This window comes from Lepidothrix coronata, unplaced genomic scaffold (assembly GCF_001604755.1).
Source record: "Lepidothrix coronata isolate B3197 unplaced genomic scaffold, Lepidothrix_coronata-1.0 Scaffold79, whole genome shotgun sequence".
NCBI lineage: Eukaryota > Metazoa > Chordata > Aves > Passeriformes > Pipridae > Lepidothrix > Lepidothrix coronata.
In genome coordinates this window covers 682,097-704,478 of record NW_016690259.1, presented here as the reverse complement: position 1 = coordinate 704,478, position 22,382 = coordinate 682,097, and the positions used below count along the sequence as shown (strand labels likewise).

Below are 22,382 nucleotides of genomic sequence, written 5' to 3'. Positions count from 1 at the left end.
AGTAGATTTTAACTGGTTTTTACCTAAAAAGTCTGACCAGATAACTCGTCAGAATAAAAAGACAAATATGGCAACTGTAAATAATTCTAAAACATAGGTTTTTCTTTTAAAATACAAAGCTGTACAAAACACTGACCTAAACTGTTATTGATGTTAGGTAAAACCCTACACATAAGCCTTTACACCATATCTTCTTATCGCTGTTCTGGTTAGCATTTCTTTGACTGGCATCCAAGAGAGACAGCTCGTCTTGTTCTGCATAATTCTCACACTCCATCAGTTCATCGGTCAGTGGCAAAAGGTTTTCCCCAATCTATAGTGAGATTTTAGGTTGCACCCCATTTTAAAAATGCTCCCCCTTCAATTATTTGCTACTTTAACTCTGCAGCATGTGCAACGCAAAAGCATTAATCTTTCTAGCTAGACTGATAACAAAATTTCCCAGAGGCCAAATTAAAGCATAAGGTAGTGAAAGGATGCTCCTTTGCATATGATGAAATGTCTTAACTTTTTTCCCTGAATATGAGATGAGCCTCTTGACAGATGTTATCTCTTAAGTCATGTTCAGTTTTGTATTCAACAAGTGAGAGGGAAGGCCGACTGGTTTTAAGATTTTATTTCCCTTCCTAAAGAACCTAGAGTATCTTTTGACATGCCAGCTTCACTCCTCTGTAGATGAAGCCCATAGAAAAGAGATAATAGTAGTAGCTGTAATATGCCAAATGACACAGTGAAATGTCTAGTTATTTTCTTTGTTGCCCTTCATAACATTTTCACATATGCACATACACCTGCTACACTCACCAAAAACCCACCAGAAGACTGTTACAGATGTGGCAAAAAGCCTGTATCACCTTTTAAGCCCTCTCTGAAAATACTTAATTGATGACTATGCTGTGCTTTCGAGTGATATTTGTATATTCACATCTTTTTGACTGGAACTGGAAGCACACCGCTAGCCCAAGAAAAAACACAGACTGAAATTTTCTGTGAAGTATTTGGGAGCAGGCTGAGGTATTTAATAAACAGTCAAAATGGTTCTTTCTGTAGAGCCTTGTAACTACTTGCTTTCCAGGGTGTGAGCAAACTGTGGGTTTCCTTTTTTCCAGTAGGTGTACACAGTTAAAATATATGATAAGGATGTTAGTTCATTTCAACAGTCGGTCCAATTTAAAAACTACAAATGCTTCTTTTATGTGGTCCTACAGTCTAAAAGCCTCAAATATAATATTAGAAACATTATTTTACCAAACTTCCTAATCCAAGTCCTACATACCTAAACACCCATGCAGTTTTCAATTAATGCAACTTGAGCATTTTGTATGCAAAGCTGTTTCCAGGCAGCTCCAACACTGGTTTTCATCTTGTTTCGCTCTTCCAAGTTCTTTGTCATGAACCAGCTTGGCAACCTCCTCTTTACCAGTCCCTTGTAAGATATATGATGAGTAAACTACTACTTTTATTAGCTACCAAAATCTGTAACCAGCTAGAGAAATACCCCTGTACACTACAGTTTCCATGCCTGCAACAGTCAGGATGCTGCTTGCCTCAAAAAAGGACAGGAGGTAAAATGGAATGACTCCGGATACTTCGTTCTTTTGGTGGCTGGATTAAGCCCATGAGGTATTTTTAATTTGGCCTTCAGGATGCACACAACATGTAGTCTGTAAGCTGTATGGCAAAGTGGGGAAGACTTGGGGAAGAAATGCAGGCTGGCTGAACAGTCAGCAGTCTAGTCAGACAGCAGAGAAAAAGGGGCTGCAAACCCATCCAGCAGCCAGGCTCTTCCTATTTGTGTCCCAAAATCTCTGCACTTGGTTGTGACACAGGCTCTAGGGCAGGCTACTTGTAAGCTTCCTAGGAGCACCAGTACTGAGAGACTGTTTCACCACAGGTGTGGTTCTCAGCCAAGTGAAGAGCAGCTTCCCTGGGCCAGGCTCTAGGGACAACATCCTTGGCTTGGGGAAGATGGGCTGGACCACAGGGCAGGAAAGCAGCTGCCTGTTCCATCCATCAGCACTTGGAGGTTTGCAGTCTAGTGTTTCTGTGCCCATGCTCCCTTGAGCATTTCCTAGTGACCATATTACACCAGTTTTGCTGTTACCAGGATATGCCACTCCCAATGTTCTGGAGAATGGAGAGTATATTGCAAATCAGCAGTGGTTTTAACAGCCTCATCCAGACTTTTCCTGCAAAAGTAAGTTGTCTTGGAGAAATAATCTTCTCCCAGCATACCCAAATTAGCTCTCTCTGGTTTGCATAATGCACCAGCATTTATTACAGGGCAGCAGCTTTCATGGCCTTCTAATAGCTCCAACTGCGTCAGCAGAACACATGGAGTTGGTTCCTCTTCCTGTGGCTTCCTCAGATGTCTCTACACTTTTATTGCCAGCTATAGTGGTACCCAGACAAGCAGCTGTAAACAGGGCACTGCTAGCCTGCCTCGTGCCTTTACAAGGGGCTGCTGCTGACAATTCAAACACAGGACTAAACCCAACTTATTCCTACTAAGAATTAATGCTCACAGCAAAAATGACAAATTTATGCATCTTCCCAATGAATATTTTTCCATACCGGCAGTTACTGAAGTTACTGAAAGCTTTTTGTTTTGCTCGTCATAAACTCTGCACCAAAACATGAGGGGAAACTCTATCTTCCAATGTTATATTGAAATGTGAATGAGACAGACTCACTACACAAGGGCTTTGAAATTTCACCTGTATGTAAATATTATTGAACTATTATTTTCATGCCTATTTCCTAACTAAGAAAACTGCAAAAGAAGAACAGAAAAGACCCCAACAAATAATACTGAAGAGAAATGCATACCATGAATGTATTTCACTACATTGACACTAAGGCCATGACGAGATATGGTCATTAGTACTTCTCCTGCACTCTTCCTCCAAGGCAGATTATAGGGAGGGCACCATGAGGTTATTGCACTGAAAAGAAGCTGGAGATCATCCTTTTGAGCCAGTTCTTCCGCCGGGGACACAAAACTGCACAATTTTACTAGGATCTGAAATAATAAGTCATTAAACAACTAGCATTAACACCCTGATCATTGCTATTTTTGCCTAGACTTAGAAAAAGATGAAACATTCTTCCACTTAGCAAACACATTAAAAAGAGTAACAAGCTATTTTCCCTTTGTGTGTTTCTGTATTTCCAACTGAAGACAAGGTTATTCGACACTTGGTTATTTTAAGTCCCAGTTCAGTTTAAAATGACTACCAAAAGATTAGCAGCAGAGTTCAAATCTCTTCAGCTGACACAGCATACTTGTATGGATACCATGTTATTCCATTCTTGGAGAATCTACCAGTTGCCTAATTTACAATTAGGCTAAATGCTGCATTAGGCAGAGGCTCTGTGAAGCAAACTGCTGTATCCCTTCCTAAGGCAGGAAGAAGGCTATCGATGGGTTGTTGGCAGAGCAGCATCCATAATATCTTAGTGAAATGAAAACAGCCAAAACAGCGTGTCAGGAAAGGCTACAGCAACACTGCAGACCTACCTCAATAACTGGCACCTGGATCTGAATTTCCAAGTTGCCATAAACAAGACAAAATGCAGCCACACAACTGAACCTACTACGTTGCTCTCTCTTTTCTGTGTGTTTTGAGGACATCTGATCTCCATTTTGTGTCTTGTGCAGGAAAAGCTGAGGCTTCCTTTCAGAAAACTAGAAGACAACTTTGGAAGGCTGTCAGCATCTGGAAGGGCAGGTTTGGAAGCTATCTGAAACCTCACCCATTCCGTCCAGCCTGTTTGAGAGCACCACTTTGAGTCCTTTGAAGAGGGAGAGAAAAGAGCTGAGCGGTAGTAGGTTGGGGGGGACCCTATGTGGTAACACTGGTCATTAACTCTGCTGATTGAAACACAACAGAGCAATTTCTGAAAGATAGGTTACAGCACATCATGATTTCTGATTTGGAAGACAGCACCAAAATGCCTGTCAGACATTATACTTACAAATCCTGCCACTGCCCTCAAATTCCTGAAGGATGCAAGTTCTGACAGACCTCTATGGTTTTGCATACATGGCTACGATAACCTTGCACAGAGATGTACCCAATTTGCACACTGACACGGGTAGTGTGACCACTGACCCCCTTCTAACAGTAACTGTCAGCTCCTTCTAAAAGTTTCATCAGGAGAACATACAGGAATTTCTTTGCAGGATCTCCAACTGGAACTTGAGAAAGGAGCAAGTCAGATTAAGTCCTTGGTCTCCCTGGGAAATCTGAGGGATAATTTTAATAGTAAGTGCAAGATCAGATTGCTCCCATGTTTAAATTACTTGTTCCCACAGTCATAGGGCTTTTTTCACATAATTATAGGGGAAAATAGCATATGTTATATAAATTAATAAATTATTATCAATACTAATGTTTTTTACTATGTCTATTTCAATCAGTAACAGCCAAAGATACCAAATACTAGGACCACTTAGATGAAAACAGAATAACAGTGCACATGTTGTTCCTCTTAAGCATCTGTGTGGCAGAGTTGCATGCATTTCTGTGGAAGAAGTATTTGCCAAGGACAAAAACTATTGGAGGAGTGGAAATTTAACCTCATCTGTGCCATCAGTTTGTGAAGAATCAAGGCAGAGTAAAACCTGGTTCAAGTGAAAAGTTTCTGACTTCTCATATGCAGCATTTCCATTCCTCTTGCAAATTCCATGACCTATTTTACCTTTCTTACCTGTACAAAGACTTTCTGTAGTAGCGCTCGGCGCTCTGCGAGAGGTAGTTCATTCTGTGCTCCTCCAACTACCTCAGGCACATGTGGAAGGTCAAAAAACAGATATAGACATTTAACAAGTGTGGAAGGCACTGACATTGTAGTCATGCAGTCCACGGTTTTCTGAGGAAGAAGAAAACAGAACAAAAAAAAAAAAAACAGTTCAACATATTACTCTATTTAAAAAGTCACACTCCTATAATGCAGCTGATTGAAATGCTGTTTTTTCTTTCTCACACCTTTGGTGAGGTATTCAGGTGACAGTACAGATTCACCATCTATTTTTGAATGCCTACCTAAACAGTAACTTTAAAAATAGGATCATTTATTTACAGGACAACAGCATCTAATTGCCACAGTTCTGAGCAGTCACTGCACAGGACAGAAACAAAACCTGTTAGTCTCTGCCAACAGAAGTTTACAAGTTAATTACAAGACCTTCAGCCAAGCCCTCATCAGTTATCTTTTTTTTGTACCAGTGGAAACGGGAGTGGAGGGGAGGAGGACTATTCAATTTATGCTCTCACTTCGCATGAAGGTATAAACTGGCATAAGGAGCAAGGTAGTAGAAAATATGATAGCATCAGTGGGAAGAAAAGACAAATTAGAGTGGAGGCTGCTGACATACTAAAACACAGATAAAATGATGTGCTGAATTATAAAGGCAGATTAGAACAGAAATAACAAACCACGCAGCTGTCCAGCAAAGTGCCAGAGATCGGCTCCCTGGGAGGGCAGCACCAGAAGCAGAGGCAACAATGATTCACGGCACCACCCACTTATCACTACTGCTGGCTTTGCTTTTTGCAACTGCTGTTGCCCTCCTTCAGTGAGGTGTCCAAAGTTCAAAGTCTGAACTATTTAGGTGAGTTATGTGACATGCATCTCATGGGGCGCTAAGTAGCAGCATGCAAGAGAAGCCTTTGGGAAGCAATAGAAGTTGCATGCATAATTCAAAAGAACATTATAAATTAAAGTTCCAGAATGATTATATTTTTTTTTAGGCAACTGAAACCAAGGAACTAAAGCAGAAGTCCTGTGGCAGTATAAGAGAAAAAGGATTTTAACACAGTAAGCAGAATATAGTTACATCTTTTAGTGAGTGTTCATGCAGTTCATTATATTATTGCTGTTGTCTCTCCCACCCTCCAATTTATTTTTAGCTTTGCTGTTTAAGACTAACCTGTCCTGATGAAGCTAGTAAATTGATTGTGGTGAGCAGCATCCAACCTCTACTTGCTTCTTCACTTTGATTGACCTCCAGAAACTGGACTATGGCACGACTTGCAGCCTCTGTAGGGGGCAGTTAAAAAAGCGCAGTAAGAATTCAGTTTGATAGTTTGCAGAAGGGAACACGTCCTCTCCCAGCAGTCCCGAGCACAGAGCATAAATTCACCTCTACAACACTACTTGAAAAAAAGGACTAGGCTTAGGCCTACACTTTCCAGACACATTCCAGTCGTCCACACGCACTTAGCTTTGACACCAGCAAGGCTGCAAAAAGTACGTTATTAGGTCACGCATCATCCTGTAACCAGACAGATCTCAGTAACAGGCAGCAACTTTTGTTTGAGTATTTTGGCTTTAATAAATACAACATAGTGACATTTTGACTTTGGGAAACACTATCACTTAGTGGTCTCAGTGGAAAAAGCTGATATTCAATTCCTGAAAAAAAGCACTGCACTGAAACAACAGCATGGAGAATAATGGGAAAAGATTGGAAGGAAGGAAAGGTGCAGAAAGACAAAAAGAATAAAAAACAGGAAAAAAGTAAAATTAAGACTGAGATCAGCAATTACAACATCCCCATCCTACATTTTTTGGAAAATGAAAACACTAAGAAGGCTAATTCTTATGATCCAGAGATCACTTCTGGAATTAGATGCTATTCCATATTAGTCAGAGCCCCAGACATATATTCTGCCAAGTAAACAAGTTATCAGCCTCAATAAATAAATGAACAGAAAATGTAATCCTATTTCACTGCTGCCTGAATACACACTTATGTTAAGAAGTCCATAATGCCAGTTGTGATGACTGCCCGTTACCTTTAAGGGAAATCTAAAACCATTTTGCATTAGTAACTGTGTATCAATCATCTTCAGTGCTTTTAGTGTCAACTAGGACAGAAAAGAAAGGTGAACAGTATCACTTAAAAAAAGAAATTGCAAAGGAATTTCTAATGGAGGAATAAATCCACAACTGAAGAAAAATCTAATTTTAATATTGGTTTGTTTGCTTCATCTGCTGTCAAAATTTCCCAGCACATACCTGCGACAGAGTTTATTTGAAAGTAAACACATTCCATAGGGCAAAGTACTTATCAAACTTCTAGCACTGACTACATTGAGAAGATAATTTTCTGAAGCACCAGACTGTAAGTTATGTTGGACTAATAAACCTATGAAGTAGGTGATCCTAGAAGATGTCTAAAATTGTTTCGTTTACATTCCTAACTTTAACTTTTCACAAGAGCAACAACCACCATATGGAGTCAACATCATCAGTGTTGAATCATCATCACTGGTGAATCAATGTAACAAAAATCAAGGTGTACAGAAACCCTCTCATCAACAGGAGAACAGCTGGTAGATGAAGTGCAGAACTACCCTCTGCAAAAGGGCCCTGAGATCACGTGTGGAATGCTGCATCCAGTTTTGGTCCCAGTGCAATACAGGAAAGACAATGATCGATAGGAGGTCAACTGAGAGCCACTGAGATATCTGGGGGCTGGAACACCAACCCTGTAAGGAGATGCTGAGGAACCAGGGCTTGCTCAGCTGGGAGAGAAGACAGCCTTAGGCAAACTGAGCAGCACCTCAGAGTCCATGGTGGAGGGAGCTGCCGAGAAGCCAGAGCCAGGCTCCTCACCGCACTGTATGGCTGGAGGGAAAGAAAAACTGGCTTAAATCAAGAGAGGTTCAGAATGAATATAAGGAGACATTTCCCCCTGCCCCAGGGACAGAAAGGCACTGCAATGAGGCCCAGAGAGGCGGTGCTGTAACCACCCTTCGAGGTTTTCAGGACATGGCAGGACTGAGCCCTGCGCAACCTGGTCCCATTTCACAGCTATGAGCAGGAGGTCAGGCAACAGACCTCTCTTATTCTGTGATTTTCTCTCACACAGAAAAAGCTCTATTTGATGTGAAATCTCCCTGAGATCACCCATGCTGGCAAGTTTCATTCTCTTCCAGTGCAAAGAGGATATATTTTTCCCTAAAGCCCAGAAACCCTTCTATGGTCAATAATCACAGGGGAAAAAGAACAACCAAAAAGAAAAAAAAAAAAACAGAGAGAAGAAACACATTCAAGGTAAAAATCCAGATTTGTTTCATTTGTGCAATGGTTCTCCCATGTTTTTGTTTCACAGACTTCCTCCTGTAACAGAATTTTGTACAAACCCATTGTAATGCTGAAGTAAGGAGAGGCCCCTACTGCTTCCCTACATGAGACTGAGATAAAACAAAGCTTGAAATACCAAGGTGAAAGGTAAAGCAATTTTTAAAACTCACACAATGTGGACAAGTAGCAATTTCCCAGCATGCTGACCTGAAGTACCTGGTGGGCACTTTGTTTCCCCAAATTCTGAGAGTCAAGCATGCCTAAAGCGTGCACTGCTTCTACAATGACCGTACCCCACCAGCCCAGAGTTAAGTGTGGTTTTGTAGGCCTGTTCTCTTTCTATCTGACCAAAGACAGAGCTAGGCCAGCACTCTCTGACTTCAGGCAGGTACAACTGGTGCCAAACAGGGTGTGCACAGCCTCCTTTGGGAATAGTCTCCAAAAGCCACCTGTGGACCAGGGTCTCCTTTAGTCATCTTTGAAAGCGAGACTCAGGGGTTAAGTCCATGCTTCTGAGGAAGTTGTCATGCTGCTGGCATCCTAAATGGCATAGCAGTTGAACATTATAAATAGCAGTTTCAAAACTGTCAGTCTTAATTAAGCACTACCTAAAACACAGACAGCATTTTAAGTGCTGGAAGACGTTCTCCTGTCATCTGCTCAGAGCAAATTTGATAGCACTATCATTTAAGATTAATTTCTATCATCAGCACTGGTCTTAATTTATTTCTTGTACCTTTTCCCGGGTCTTGAAGTGCTCAAGTCACCTTTTACTGTAACATCTTTTATGTGCACTACATTCAGATGTCCTTAGCCCTTCAACTTCTGCTGCAGAAGAAACCACTCTAGGATTGGGATATCTATCTAGTAAAAACAGCAAAAAAGCAAAGACAAAACCCTATAAAATAATGTGTAAACATACATATTTGTGACACCTGTGCAAGCACGTACATGTAAGTATGAGCGTGATTATGTGGTTACATGTTAATACACAGGAGTCAGGTTTTTCAGCATGGATTCAGTATATACAGGAGAGAGGCTTGGATTAAATACCAGCATTTGCTTTATATGTAAGAGATGACACAGGTCTTTGCATCCTGGGCTTCAGAAAACCAGCAGGTAGAAAGCAATGGGATTAGACCCATTCAGACTGCGAGCAAAAATCAGTACTGCACTTACAAGCAACCTTATTGCCTACAGAAATAGCACTAAGGACAAATTCAGTACATGAAGCTTTTAGTTAGATGTTCCAGTACCTTAAACAGCATATAATAGTGTCATCAGACTTTTGTACAGCTTATTCTTATTCTAGAGTGGAGTAATAATGAAAAAAAGTCTGTGCATATGCCAAGGAGGGGGAAGATAGAGTGGGAGATATGGGTGGGCGTGTCGGGGAGGTGGAGAGGCTGAATTCAGAGATCCCTTCTCTAACTGAACCTTCAAGAAGTCTCTACTACTTCTTGTGGAGAATGCCTGCAAACACAGTCAGATATCTAGAGTTACAGAATACAAATCACTCCAACTACCCACGTAGTAATAGAGAAGTATCAACCCAAATGAAAATGGGATGGTAAAACATCTGCCTTCAATCACATGGGATCGAACAGGGCTGTCATCACAAGTCATAGATATGAAGTGGCTGATGCCTTTGCAGTGTGCAAAAATGGAGGGCTGCTCATCCAAAGATAAACAACTCAACTGTGCCAGTATTTAGCCTCAGTAACTCAGATGATAAAAGAATGGGCTTTCTAGGATCTCTTGGAAAGGCTCTCTACTGCACTACACTTACCTTCCATAAGATCTGTTAAAAAGCACCAACAGTAAACAGAAAGTTAACCAAAAGTAGTAAGATATAGAAGTCATTGATCAGAACTGACTCCTGATGAATAGTAGCTGATAGGACACTTCTTTTTGCCTTTCAAAGCCATTTCAATAAATTCAAAGTAGAATCACCTTGTAAAGCAAAGTGAACCCCAGGAAAAAGATACATATATAACGAAAAAACCAAGACAGTAGTAGTCAGAGCATATGAGACTTCCATAGCATGTGAGATTTTCAACCTAAGTCTCTTCTCAGCAGAAGAAAAGTTAACTTACCTAAACAGTCTGAAAGCTGCCCCTAGGTCCACTTATTTTATCAAGGAAGTTCCTCAACTCTTCAAAGAGAAGCAGACACTGCAAGTAACACTATGAGGAAAACTTCAGGCTCCATTGCGGGAGGAGCCCGAAAGGCTGCTTAGTAGTAGAAGATAAGAAGATTCCTTTAACTATCATCTGTAATTCACCCAAATGCAAGATGCACTGAGACAAATTACACTAACTTTTGTGTATTTAGGACAAATATTAAATTAGTTCTGCTGATGTAATAAACTGCAATAAAAATGAACAATAAAAACAGAGTTTGCAGATCAATAGAATTTTATGAAGAATAAAGGTAGGCACTGTCAGAGGCCAAAGATAAACCACTGATGTGATTTTCTGCAATGGTTAAACATTATGATGATGAATGTTTATCAATTTGATCTCCCAAAGTGGTTTGAAGATGAGATAATGACAGTCTTTCACCTGATCTGTTAGAGAAGTGCCTAAAGAGGTTTAAAGCATATTCAGTGGTGAAACAGTTTGAGTAAATCTGTGAAATTAAGAGGAAAAGAGACAAAGCAGGGGGCAGAACCACAAAAAACCTAAAAAACAAAACAAAACCAAAAATAAATAAAACAGGGGAAAACCCCAACAAACCAAACAAATAAAAAACCACAATACCCAACTAAACAAACAAATAAAAAACCAAAATACCCCATGAGAAGACCACACCACCACAACATTCAGAGGGTATAAACAGTAACTGAAATTGTTGTTTCTGGAGGCAGGAAGGATTAGCTGAACAGTCTAGAAGTATAGTAAAAATAAATTTGGCATTAAATAGTAAATACTGAGACAATTGCATAAAGAAAATGTTGTAAATACAAAACGAAGCCCTGACTGAAGTTAACGAAGACACAACCAAATTGAATTTAAGAGGTGCATAAAACAGTGATATACACAGAATAGCACATGTAAAATCATTAAAAAAACCAAACAACTACCAAACTTTTGAAATTGCCTTTGAAAGGAGGCTAAGAAGTTCCAGCCCAGTGCTGTACCATTTTGTTACCTCACTCTTCAATTTTCTACCCTTCTGCACAGTTTCACGGATTGTCCTAACACTTACTTATATTCTGATTGGGCTATGACCTTCTAGGATGCAGGACTGCCCATCACTAAGGGAATCATTGTGAACCTCCTGGATTGCCTATGCCCTGTTGTGTTGTCCCTTCAACAGATATTGGGGTTGTTGAAGTCCCCCATGAGGACCAGGGGTTGTGAATCTGAGGTTGGTCCTGTCTGTCTACAGGAGCCTCATCCACTCCGTCTTCCCGGTCGAGCAATCCTCCAATATAACATCACCTGTGCCTGCTCTCCCTTTAATTCTGAACCATATTATCTTGGTCAGCTCATCCATCCCCAGGCAGAGCACCACACACTCCAGCTTATCACTGACAGAGAGAATGACACCTGCTCCTCATCTTCCCTGCCTGCCCTTCTTAAAGAACCTGTATCCTTCCATTGCAACACTCCAGTCACAGGAGCCATCCCATCATATCTCCACGATGCTAGTATAGATAGCTCTGCAGTGTGTGCAGTCTCTTAATTTCTCCTGCTAATCCTCATGCTCTATGCATTTGCATAGACACATTTACATTTTAACTGTGTCTCTGATGCAGCCAAACTACTGGCTGGTGTGACTGGAATTCCTTTGTGCTGCTCTTCAGATGCTTTCCTGCTGACCTGTGATCCCTCTCCAGGGCTCTGGGTATCACTTGCTGACACTGGCATCAAAGTGGTAGGAGTGGGATGGATTGAGGCTCCCTTTTCCCCAGCAATTTTAAAGACATGCTGTTAGAATATCTGCAAAATCAGACGAATCAATTGCATCCAGGATATGTCTTTTCAAATATACATTAGATGAAAGTGTTGCTTCCCTTCCAGCCAAAGTAGCCATGAGTAACCACATTTATTAAAGATTCCAGCTGTCCCTTTCCCTTTTTTCAGAAGTCTTTTTCAGCTCTGAGCCAGATGCACTTGCTCCCAAAAGAAAGATTAATTTCAGAACTGAGACTACCCTAGACATAGATGTTTGAACATACATTTTACATAGCACTACCATAATTTTTGATCAATTCAGACACAAAATTGGATTTATTTGTGGAAAATGTGGCAGCTAAAACTCTTGAGTACACAGGAGTATCTCAACCATGACCTCACCATCTTCTAAAACAGACTAGATACCCCATGGCAAGGGAAACCATTCACTAATTCTCATAGATACAATTATTGCTGCCACCTGAAAATGCTCACTGTTATACACCAAAGACTTAAACATGAAAGATAATTTAACTCAGTTTTAACTGCTGCGTTTTTCTTACTCCAAGATTACATCCATCCTTAAGAAATAAGACAGTTGAAACTGTAGTTGAACACACAACTACAGTGGCAATGTTAAGAGACCACTTGAGATAAGGTGCTGGCACAGTTACTACTGAATCACAAAACACCATTCTTCGACAGGCTGCCAAGAATAACTGAGATATGCCTCCACGATGGCAGGCATTACTCACACAGCTATTAGCATAAATATTCAAAGGCCCGATGAAAATAATTGCCCTGTGTTCCATTATGAGATGAAGGAGGAAAAAAAAGGAAAAGAGAAGGAAGAAAAACCCCAACCACAACACACTGACAGGTAAGATTTAATCATACGACATTCCCAAACTGTAAAATACTGCCAACACATTTATAGAAATCAAGCTCTTGTAAAATTCTTTCCTTTCATTAAATATCTGAAGTTGAATTTTGATTATGTTTGCATGGAAAGCTAAAACAAGCTCAGCAATTTTGTAGACTTAAATGGTGCACTTCACACAAACAGGAATTTGCACTTGTATATTACCAGGGACATTTCCTTCATGTAGTTGTTTCTGAAGTTTTTCCCTTTTAAAAACATGCTAGGAGATATAAATACCTGTCAACAGCTATTAAGATATGCTCTATTGTTTTGTTTGGGACACAGAAAGAATGGAAGTTCAGGAAAAAAATAATGCAAGAACCTTCACAATCCATAGACATAATATTATGCTTTTACATAAAATGTATTTTAAACAGCCAATAATTTCTATTTTTTAATCAGTACCACAAAAAATGTATATCTAGCTCTAATCAGTTTAACACAGAAGTCTACAAACTATGAGTTTTAACAGCTTGTTAACTGGTTATTCTGGAGAGGACACTGCAATTCCCTGGTCCCATCAAGACTCGCAATGCAATTTACAGAACACGGACCTACCAGGCTTTCTTAAAGGAGGTATAAAAAGAATTTACTGACCAGAGTAACAGCAATCCTGCTAACAGAGGAAAAACAACTGTTTTCTGTTTTAATAGAAACATTGGTACTCATTACATTAAGGTTTAGAAGAGCCTCAAACCATCTTTTAAGTCATTGTGGTCAAGTTTTCAAGTGGGGGAGAAAACAAGAAAAACCCCCAAAACAACCACTGCCAATGAAAATCAAGGGTAACAACTGAAGTAATAAAAACACAAGAATGGTTATTCCCAGCAGAATGCCACTGACAAGCGGGCATAACAGATGTTCCCCAGGAAAAAAGGTCAAGCGAACACCACCATTCTGCCAACACGGCTGTTGGACACTTATTTCTCCAAAATACCCACAAAAAAGACATTTTGCGCCTGTTTACCCATAGAGAACAGGTTTTGTCTATGATATCTGTTTAGCCATCTGGAATGTTTCACTGTTAGTCACTCTACTTAAAATGGAAATATATTGTAATTGGCACAGTTTGTGACTCCTGACTTCCTGCATAATAATTTTCACAGCCTTTTCCAGTCCTTATTTACCACCAAATCCAAGCTGAGAACTCAGCACAGATCTTAAAATTATCTAGTAGGCAAAGACTTGATACTTCTCGGAATCGTTCCTCTTCAGAAAAGGAAATCAAAGAGGAAAGCTAATGAACCATGCCTTCTCAGTGCATTGTCCTCAGTTATGCAACTCCCAATATGAGGTCAGGTTCTCACACATTCAGGGTTCAAGAGAACCAAATCTCACCCTGACATTTAATAATCAGAGCAAAAGAGAAGTCCACTCACATTTTTCTAGGGCTGGCAGCATTGGTCATAATGCAGGACCTGCTGTACTTTCACATCTTATTAGCTTCCAGGCTGGCAACTAACTTAAAATGCGTGGTTTTGGAATCTTAACATATCCAAGGGACACAACACACCACCAACAGGCACCTCAGGCGAGATACAGCAGCTGTTGACATGCATGTTCTTGGCCCTTTTCTCCTAGCAAGTCATGCAACTGAGCTCACTCCTCTCTCTTTGATCTGCTGTCAAGCTCGTGGAACTCAGTTTTCTCTGCAACCTAGGGAGGAAACCTTTAACCTCCTCCTTTTCCCCTATCTCAGTCCAAAAAAAAAAAAAAAAAAGACAACACACTTTCATTGCAGAGACTTCAATTTCTGAGCCTGCACAGCTGCTGTGAATGGCAGCTCATAGTACTTCAACTAATCTGAAAATCAAGAGGCACAGATGTGAAAAGCCCAAACTTGATGCCCCACGCAATAAATACCTGTAGATTTATTTGATGCTCTCCGTCGAATTTCCGTCACCATCAGTCGTGACACTTGAGTAGTAAACTGCAGGAGGTCCGAAAATTTTTCTGTCATCGTACTTGGAGGAGCATTTCCAAACACCTAAAACAAGAGAAAAATGCATGCATTAAAAAGTCATTCAGCTTACAAGGATCGGTACAAACTGCCATGTTCCTTTCTGAGGAAGTATTCCTATGGAGATTACAAGTTTTTGTTTTCATGATGCAGCAGTCATCACTGTACTGGTTTTCACAGTGCATGATCTAAAATATACTCATAGTTGGAATTACGACATCATTCAGGGAGGTAAGATCTGATGAATGAAAGGGAAAAAGAGAGTTGCAAGTTTTCTTGCAAGATGAAAACCCCACAGAGGCCCAAAAGACTGGGACTGCACATAATGGGGTAAAGATCAGATACCAATCAAATTCTTTAACTCCTTTACTATCTGCTGGACCTAAACATCCCACAGAGGTGCACTGCATGTACATAATGATGTGTAAAATCTTTTAAAAGGAACTAGGAATTAGAATTGCCCTGTTAAGTCTTTCCTCAATAAATTGATGATGCCAGGAAGCCTCTCACGCTGCTGATACCCCAAGGACTTACTCTCCTCTTTTGAGATCTTCTTGAATGTAACAGCAGTGGGGTTTTTTATGAATTGTCACTTAATTCTAGTAACTTATTCTTCATGATTAAGCATTTATTAGGTTATTAAATCATGTATTAAATCACATTTAACAGGGAGAAATGTGTTAACGCTGTGGCATTGCACTAGGCTGTGGAACACAACATTATCTCAAAATGGAGTTAGCTAGTTACTGCAGTAATTTACTTTTCATTCAAGACTGCACACAAAAAGCAGTCTCCATCCACACTTCCCATGTAAAACTTGCACTAAAATAGTCACAATAAACCCACAATATTCATTATCAAACAAAGCATGCAGTCCAAATTCTGGTATCATCTCTTGTGTCAGTGCTGAAGAAACAGAATAGACTGCTCAACACCTGAACAATCTCTGCTCATTTACATTTTTCTCCCTTGTAGGTATTTATGTAACCTTCAGGAGCGTCACCAGATGACAGTATTTTTCTAGTAAAACTTATGTTCAACAGGTTATATTGGCCTCTCAGAAAGTGGATGTCAACAGTACAACTGATTTGGACTCCACAGTTATTTCACCCTCATCTCCTTTCTCGGGGTGACCCAGTTATACTATTACAGCTGAGCTGCTGACATACTTGGCTGAGGTGACTCTCAAGTCCAGGGACATCCAGTGAAATCCGTGATTACAGCCAACAGAGATAATCGTGGTGCCAACTTACCATGGAACCCCTAAGTTACTGAGGAAAACTCAAAAGGCAGAAGACAGAATAACCTTTGTCTAAGTTTGACTTCCCTTAGTATCAGTTGCTCTGGCACATCACAGAACAGCCAAAAATATTTTTCCTGCCTACTTGCACTGCAAAGTCATGATGAAATGGAGACAGAAATACAACAATGAAATCGAACACTCCGTTTCCTCAAAACAAAAATAATTTTCATCAAAGGCATAAGTATTTCTCATCCAGAACATTTCAACCACCACTGTCAATAAAAGCAAGCAAATGGGAGCTGAGACGTTACAGGCAGACAACTGTTTTAGGCAGATCAAGAAAAACACCCCTCATTTGAATCACAGAGTACAGACAACCCAAACTTCCCTAAATCTTTCACAAGACCTCCTTTTGCAGTTGTCTGCATCAGCTCCCAGTTCATCAGGGAGCACCTAACTTCCACAAGGCCGTAAGAAGGGAAGAGGGCCCTTGAGGTTTGCATATTCACAGACAGAATATAAGCAAGATTATCTAGACCAGAATGCACATTGGCAGAGCATCTTGTCATCACTAATTGTTTAAAGTTCTTCCACTCAGACAAAGCGAAGAGGAAAAACTAATAGCCCTGTTATCTGCCTGAGTTTGCTCAAATTTGTCAGCAGACCCCAGGAAATGCAGAGAGCTCAAAGTTACAGTAAAAGGTTAACTGAGGTCAACTGAATTTTAATTAGTTGCCCCAAGTTTGCACGAGGTAGAATAAGCATTTCCATTGGATATTTATATCCGTTTTGACTAAAAATGGTAGTAAACGCCAGGAACAGGATATTACACATTTTACCAGTAAATCATCTTTTGAATAAGGAAAAGCAAGGTTCTTTCAAGATAATGTAAACAATGTACCACTTATTCAAAACCAGCCCTTTCATTATCCCATCCACTTTTTTCATATACTGCAAAAGCGCTACTACCACGTTGGTGGAGCAATGCTTCTGCGAACTCATGGAACTCTGAAAGGAGCCTTTTGAGTACTCTTCCACAGGGCCAATCTTTAATTGTTAATTATGCACCAATTTAGCTTTTCATTACTATGTGATTCATCATTTCATAAGCCTCTCTGAACAATGAAGAAACAGGAACAGCCTGTAAACCCATTCGTTACCAGAACTAGAAAGATGGCTTTACCTACAGCACGTTTGAGACATTCTCTATCTATAAAGTAAAGTTAAGAATGCTTTAGCTCCTCTGGATTTACTGATTAAAAATCCTCAAAACATCAGGAAGAAAATGAAACTGCATTTCACACAAAACTTCAGATATATCTGAAGAGAGGAAAAAAAACCAACCCCATGGTTAAGCATGAAAGCCTCAAAAGAGCTCCTGGACACACTGGTTATTTAACTGGCTGCCTGCTGCCAGCCATTTGGATGCCTATGGGAAGCAGACTTACCTTCCTCACTCTAGTACTCAGTAAAAATAATGTGTCTTCCACCCTATTTACTGGATTTCATGCACAGACCCCCTCCCCCGTTTCCAACCACACACGTGCAGCTCCCACTTCCAACAGCTCACTACTGTGGTGTAAGAGACGTTCTGGAATATACATCAAGGTATGGCAAAGTTTTGATCTAAGCTCCACAATTTATTTGGAGTCCTCTCCTAACACAGACATCCCAATCTTGTAACAGATAATGCTTTTATGGTACATCATCATGGTCTTTGCTTAAGGCAGTAACACAAAAGTACTCAATCTCTCTTAAAAATCTTCAACAGAATAAAGATAACTATGCAAAGTAACTGAGGGATTCAGAGTCTGAATTTGAATCAAGTTATTAACTGATCGCTTAAAACATTTGCAGCTAAGTACTATGTTTAAGAAATAAGAAAATTTTTAGAAAGGAACTTATACCAATGTTTTTCCTGTCAACAAAAGATTCCTTTCTCAGAGGAAAGTCACCTTAGAATTTAGAGTGAATGAAGATTTACCCTATCTGCCACAGAAAATCTCTTCCAAGACTCTTCAGAAAATTAAATTTCTTCTGTACTATTTTTTATTCCAAGCAATTTCAGAGTTTGTCTTGTTATGACTTGCAGAGTTACTAAAAGCTAGAAAGATTGTTCCAAAACAAGCTGTACCATCAACAGATGACACTCTCTACCAAAAAAAATAGATAAGCCAAGGAAACCATAGCAGACTCTACAGGTAAACATCAAAAGAATAAGGTGGCATTAGCCAGGAATCTTAAAAGGTAAACAGTGAAAATAGAAACAGCTGACATCACAACTGCTCAGCCTCTTGAACACAGGATGACAAGAATGCATTTATATGAAAGGCAAGCTAAAAAAACCCCCTATAATAGTGACAGGATGAGATCTGACTGACCAAGAAAAATCAGTTTTGTTTGGGCTACACTAACAGTGTGTGACAAATGATAATGGTTATCAAGGACTGTGACAATGGAAGTGAAAGAGCACAAGCAATGCCTGTTTCCCGCAGTGTGCCAGGTTATGATCCACATTTTAGAGATTGAAAACTGAAGTGACAACATCTGGCAACAGCCTGTATTTGTGGCACGAAGGACAACTCCAAGAAGGTCACAGGTTCAAAACCTCTAGAGATTGAAGATAGCAATGTTAAAACCAAACAAGGAAACTGAGAGGGGAAAAAAAAGAAAAGAGGAGGAAAACAACCCAGGTAGGACTGAAAAACAAAACATGGCAAACACAAAACAATGTGTCTTCAGCATCAAGTTCACTTCATTAAAGAAGGGTACAAAAGAGTCTCTAGGACTTGGAAGATAGAGCTCATCCTCAAAATTAGATGGATTCCTTAATAATAGAATAGAAAAGAGACACAGGGAATCTGGGGAAGGAAAAACTACTAAAAACAAGGGAAAAACTGGGAACTAGGAGGAAAGAGTAGCCAAGATGTATTCACTCAGAAATCACAGAAACCACTGATCTTTTCAGGAATCGAAACGGTACCTGAGACTACTTAGGCAAGAGCTGACTTTGACAAAGTAAGAAGAAAACTTGGGGCTACTGGTTTGTTTTTCAGAATGCTTCAACACATGAGCTGAATGAAGGACAGTGAGAGAGAACAATGGTGCAGAGACACGAGCAACTACAACTAGGTTTCAAGGAGTCCAGCGGAGGGACTCAGAATGAGGACACAGCCAGCAAGTGGTGTGAAAGACAGGGGGGAAAGCATAGCAAGAAAGAAAATAGGAAAAAATGCAGAAGCAATGGAGAAATTAGAACCTCTTCTTTTTCATCTCTGAAGTCTAATCAAAATCTCTCCTTAGACTGCTGTAGAGAAATAGGATGTGCACTGCTACACTAGTTTTACTCAAACTCAGTTATATCACCAATTGCAATTTTCAGAGGTACAATGCTACTGGCCAGTAGCTACTTGGCCACAAAGGCCAAGAAAAAAAAAATGTTCTCCACCTGCAGATCACAGCTAAGTGCTGAAGCAGCTCTAGTGGAGGAGCCTCTCTTCCAGAAGCATCAGCCACCTGTAACCACCAGGGGGAGATTTCTAAGCATAACAGCATCAAAATAACCTTCATAGGCTCAAGGCAAGATTAAGTTTCCACTGTGCTAATTTGTAAAAAACAAATTACGAAAGTCTGTAACTAAAGGGCATATAATCCAAGTAGATAAATTAAAGAGGAAGCAGATGAACTGAGCTTACTTCTCCCAAAGTCACGCAACAGGTTACCCAAAGAAATAAGACCTAGGGTAAGAGAATGACATTTAGGTGATCTATCCACTAAAGCATACTACCTATTAGACTGAAAATCCTATTAATCTTATGTCTTTACTAGGATTAATTTTTCTTCACAACACTCTCATAGTTCAACCTCAGCTGGCAGCTAAGCACCCCACAGCCACCTGCTCACTCCTGTCAGGTGGAATGGGAGAGAGAATCAGAAAGGTAAAAGTGAGAAAACTCGTGAGTTGACATAAAGACAGTTTAATAAGAAAAGCAAAAAGCTGTGCACACAAGCAAGCTGAACAAGGAGTTCATTCACTACTTCCCACAAGCAGGCAGATATTCAGCCTTCTCCAGGAAAGCTCCATCACACCTAACAGTGACTTGGAAAGACAAATCACTTTGAACAACCCCCTGCCTCCTTCTCCTTCTTCCCCATTTTATATGCTGAGCATGGCACTGTATTTATGGGATATCCGTTGGGTCAGCTGTCCCGGATGTGTCCCCTCCCAATTCCATGTGCACCCCCAGGCTCTTTGCTGCTGGGGTGCGGTGAGGAGCAGAAAAGACCTTGACTCTGTGTAAGCACTGCTCAGCAATAACTAAAATATCCCTGTATTATCAACATTATTTCCAAAACACAGCCCATATTTGCTACTGTGAAAAAAATTAACTCTAGCCCAGCCAAAACCAGCACAAGCATGCAAGCACACAAGCAGTGTCTAATACCATCATAAGCCATACTGTCAACAAAGCATCCATTTAAAAGAGAGAAAGCTGTATTGATTTTTCTGTGGAGCTTTTGCATTTCAGTTTTTAGATTATTCCAGTTCTTTATGGTATCATATACAAGCACAAATCCATCACCCAAGAAGAACTTCAGGAGTAAGGGTTCAGGTCGCAGCAGGTTAAAAAATAAGAAAGCTAGATCTGTACCTACTGCTCTTTCAAGACCCTAAAACTACCATCAAAATTATTATTCACAATAGAGTGGCAGCATAACTGAGTGATGTAAGACATCAGGAGGATTATTAATTTAATCCAGTGACAGTTGCCACAGTCCTGTCTCCAAACAAAATCTCAGTGCCTGAGCACAAGGGAGTAGTGAAATATGAATGCCACTGCAAAAGTGACTATTATATTTTCCCTACAGATTGCATGTTCAAAATCTCCCTTATCCAGGAAAGGGGATTCAAACTCAGTACATAGGAGAAAGCCTACAAGGGTGAAGAGAATATAGAGAATATATCACATGAGGAGATTAAAATTGTTCAGCTCAAGTAGCCTGGCAAAACCAAGCTGACAGGAGATACTATGATTCTTATCTCAAAATATGCGATGGTACAATAAATGCAAAGACGAGAGAAGAGTTATTTAGTGTCAAGGACAGTGCTGTCACAAAAAAATGGGTATAAACTTGCTACTGAAGTTCAAGTTGGAGATCAGATGACTCTGTAATAACAGTGAGCTCTGCAGAAAAGCTCTGTGTCAGTCTATGTACTGTGGATTGCACTTGAGAAAAAGTGATAATAGAAGAAAATCTCCAAAGGCAAGTTTATGCACTAACACAACAGTGTGTGACGAGAAGGGAAGAACTGAAAATATGCCAATGGAATTTTGTAAACCTTCTGTTGTGCTAGAACCAAAAAGGTCTTGGGAATACAAAACATGAGCAGTCTAATTCAAGTAAAGAAAACACCTCTTGCAGATTCTCCAGCTTACCCTGTTGAACACTGGTAACATCATGTAAAGTTTCTCTTCCTGCTCTTTCTGGGTCATGTGCCGTGGAGGGTGACAGAGCTCTGTGAAGAGGCGCCGCAGATGCATCAGGCCCAGCGCGTTGTCCTGGGGGCTACACTCTTCCTGCCGCGGCCGGCCCATGATCCTCTTCACCATATTCATCTTGACTGACTTTTGGAAGCTCCCTTGTATCCTGTTCAGAAAGGAAAATGAACTTACTCAGTACGAGTTACAAGAGATTGAGGCATCGTTCCATCAAAGCCTTTAAATGTATGGCACCCTCTCCCACAGTACGTACCACACTGCAGCTAAGAGCTAATTTTATATGCTAGGCATTGATTAGTATGCGCCTGGAGGATTTAAAGCCAACAACTTTTGAAAAAGATCCGATACCCTTCAGCAGAAAGCACGGCTTGCCAGGCTTTGAACACTGCAAAATGCTTTGGTTACTTTTTATTAGACCATTTTTACAATTCTTAGGTGCACATTCCACATCTTTTACAGCAGTGTTATCAACATATTGCAAAGTATTCTCAAATTAATTCTAGAATAAAATCAGTACCAGTTATATACCTTAAAATCTAATCACACAAGACCTTCAAACTGTTTCAGACATTGGTTTTATCATAGAGAGACATGCTTAAATTTTTTCCTAACTTTCCTATGGCAAACAGACAAAGCTATCCAATGGAGCTGTCGTTCATCTCATACCTCAGCTACTGGGGGCCTGCAGAATAACACCTCAGTCTTCTCTTGAAGCACAAGAAAACTTGATTTATAATCATAGAATGGTTTGGGTTGG

General features: G+C 40.2%; 1 protein-coding gene across 9 annotated transcripts in view; it reads right to left on the bottom strand.

Annotated features, from left to right (window-relative positions):
• WDFY3 (WD repeat and FYVE domain containing 3) overlaps nt 1-22,382 on the bottom strand; it is a 166,946-nt gene that overhangs the window by 91,245 nt on the left and 53,319 nt on the right. For all 9 annotated transcript variants that reach the window (XM_017820126.1, XM_017820127.1, XM_017820120.1 and 6 more), the window contains 5 exons: nt 21,563-21,773; nt 14,785-14,908; nt 5,936-6,045; nt 4,714-4,875; nt 2,830-3,022 (listed from right to left, as the gene is read on the bottom strand). In XM_017820126.1, coding sequence (XP_017675615.1) covers nt 2,830-3,022; nt 4,714-4,875; nt 5,936-6,045; nt 14,785-14,908; nt 21,563-21,742 — 769 coding nt within the window. In that variant the 5' untranslated portion in view covers nt 21,743-21,773. The remainder of the gene's footprint in view (nt 1-2,829; nt 3,023-4,713; nt 4,876-5,935; nt 6,046-14,784; nt 14,909-21,562; nt 21,774-22,382) is intronic.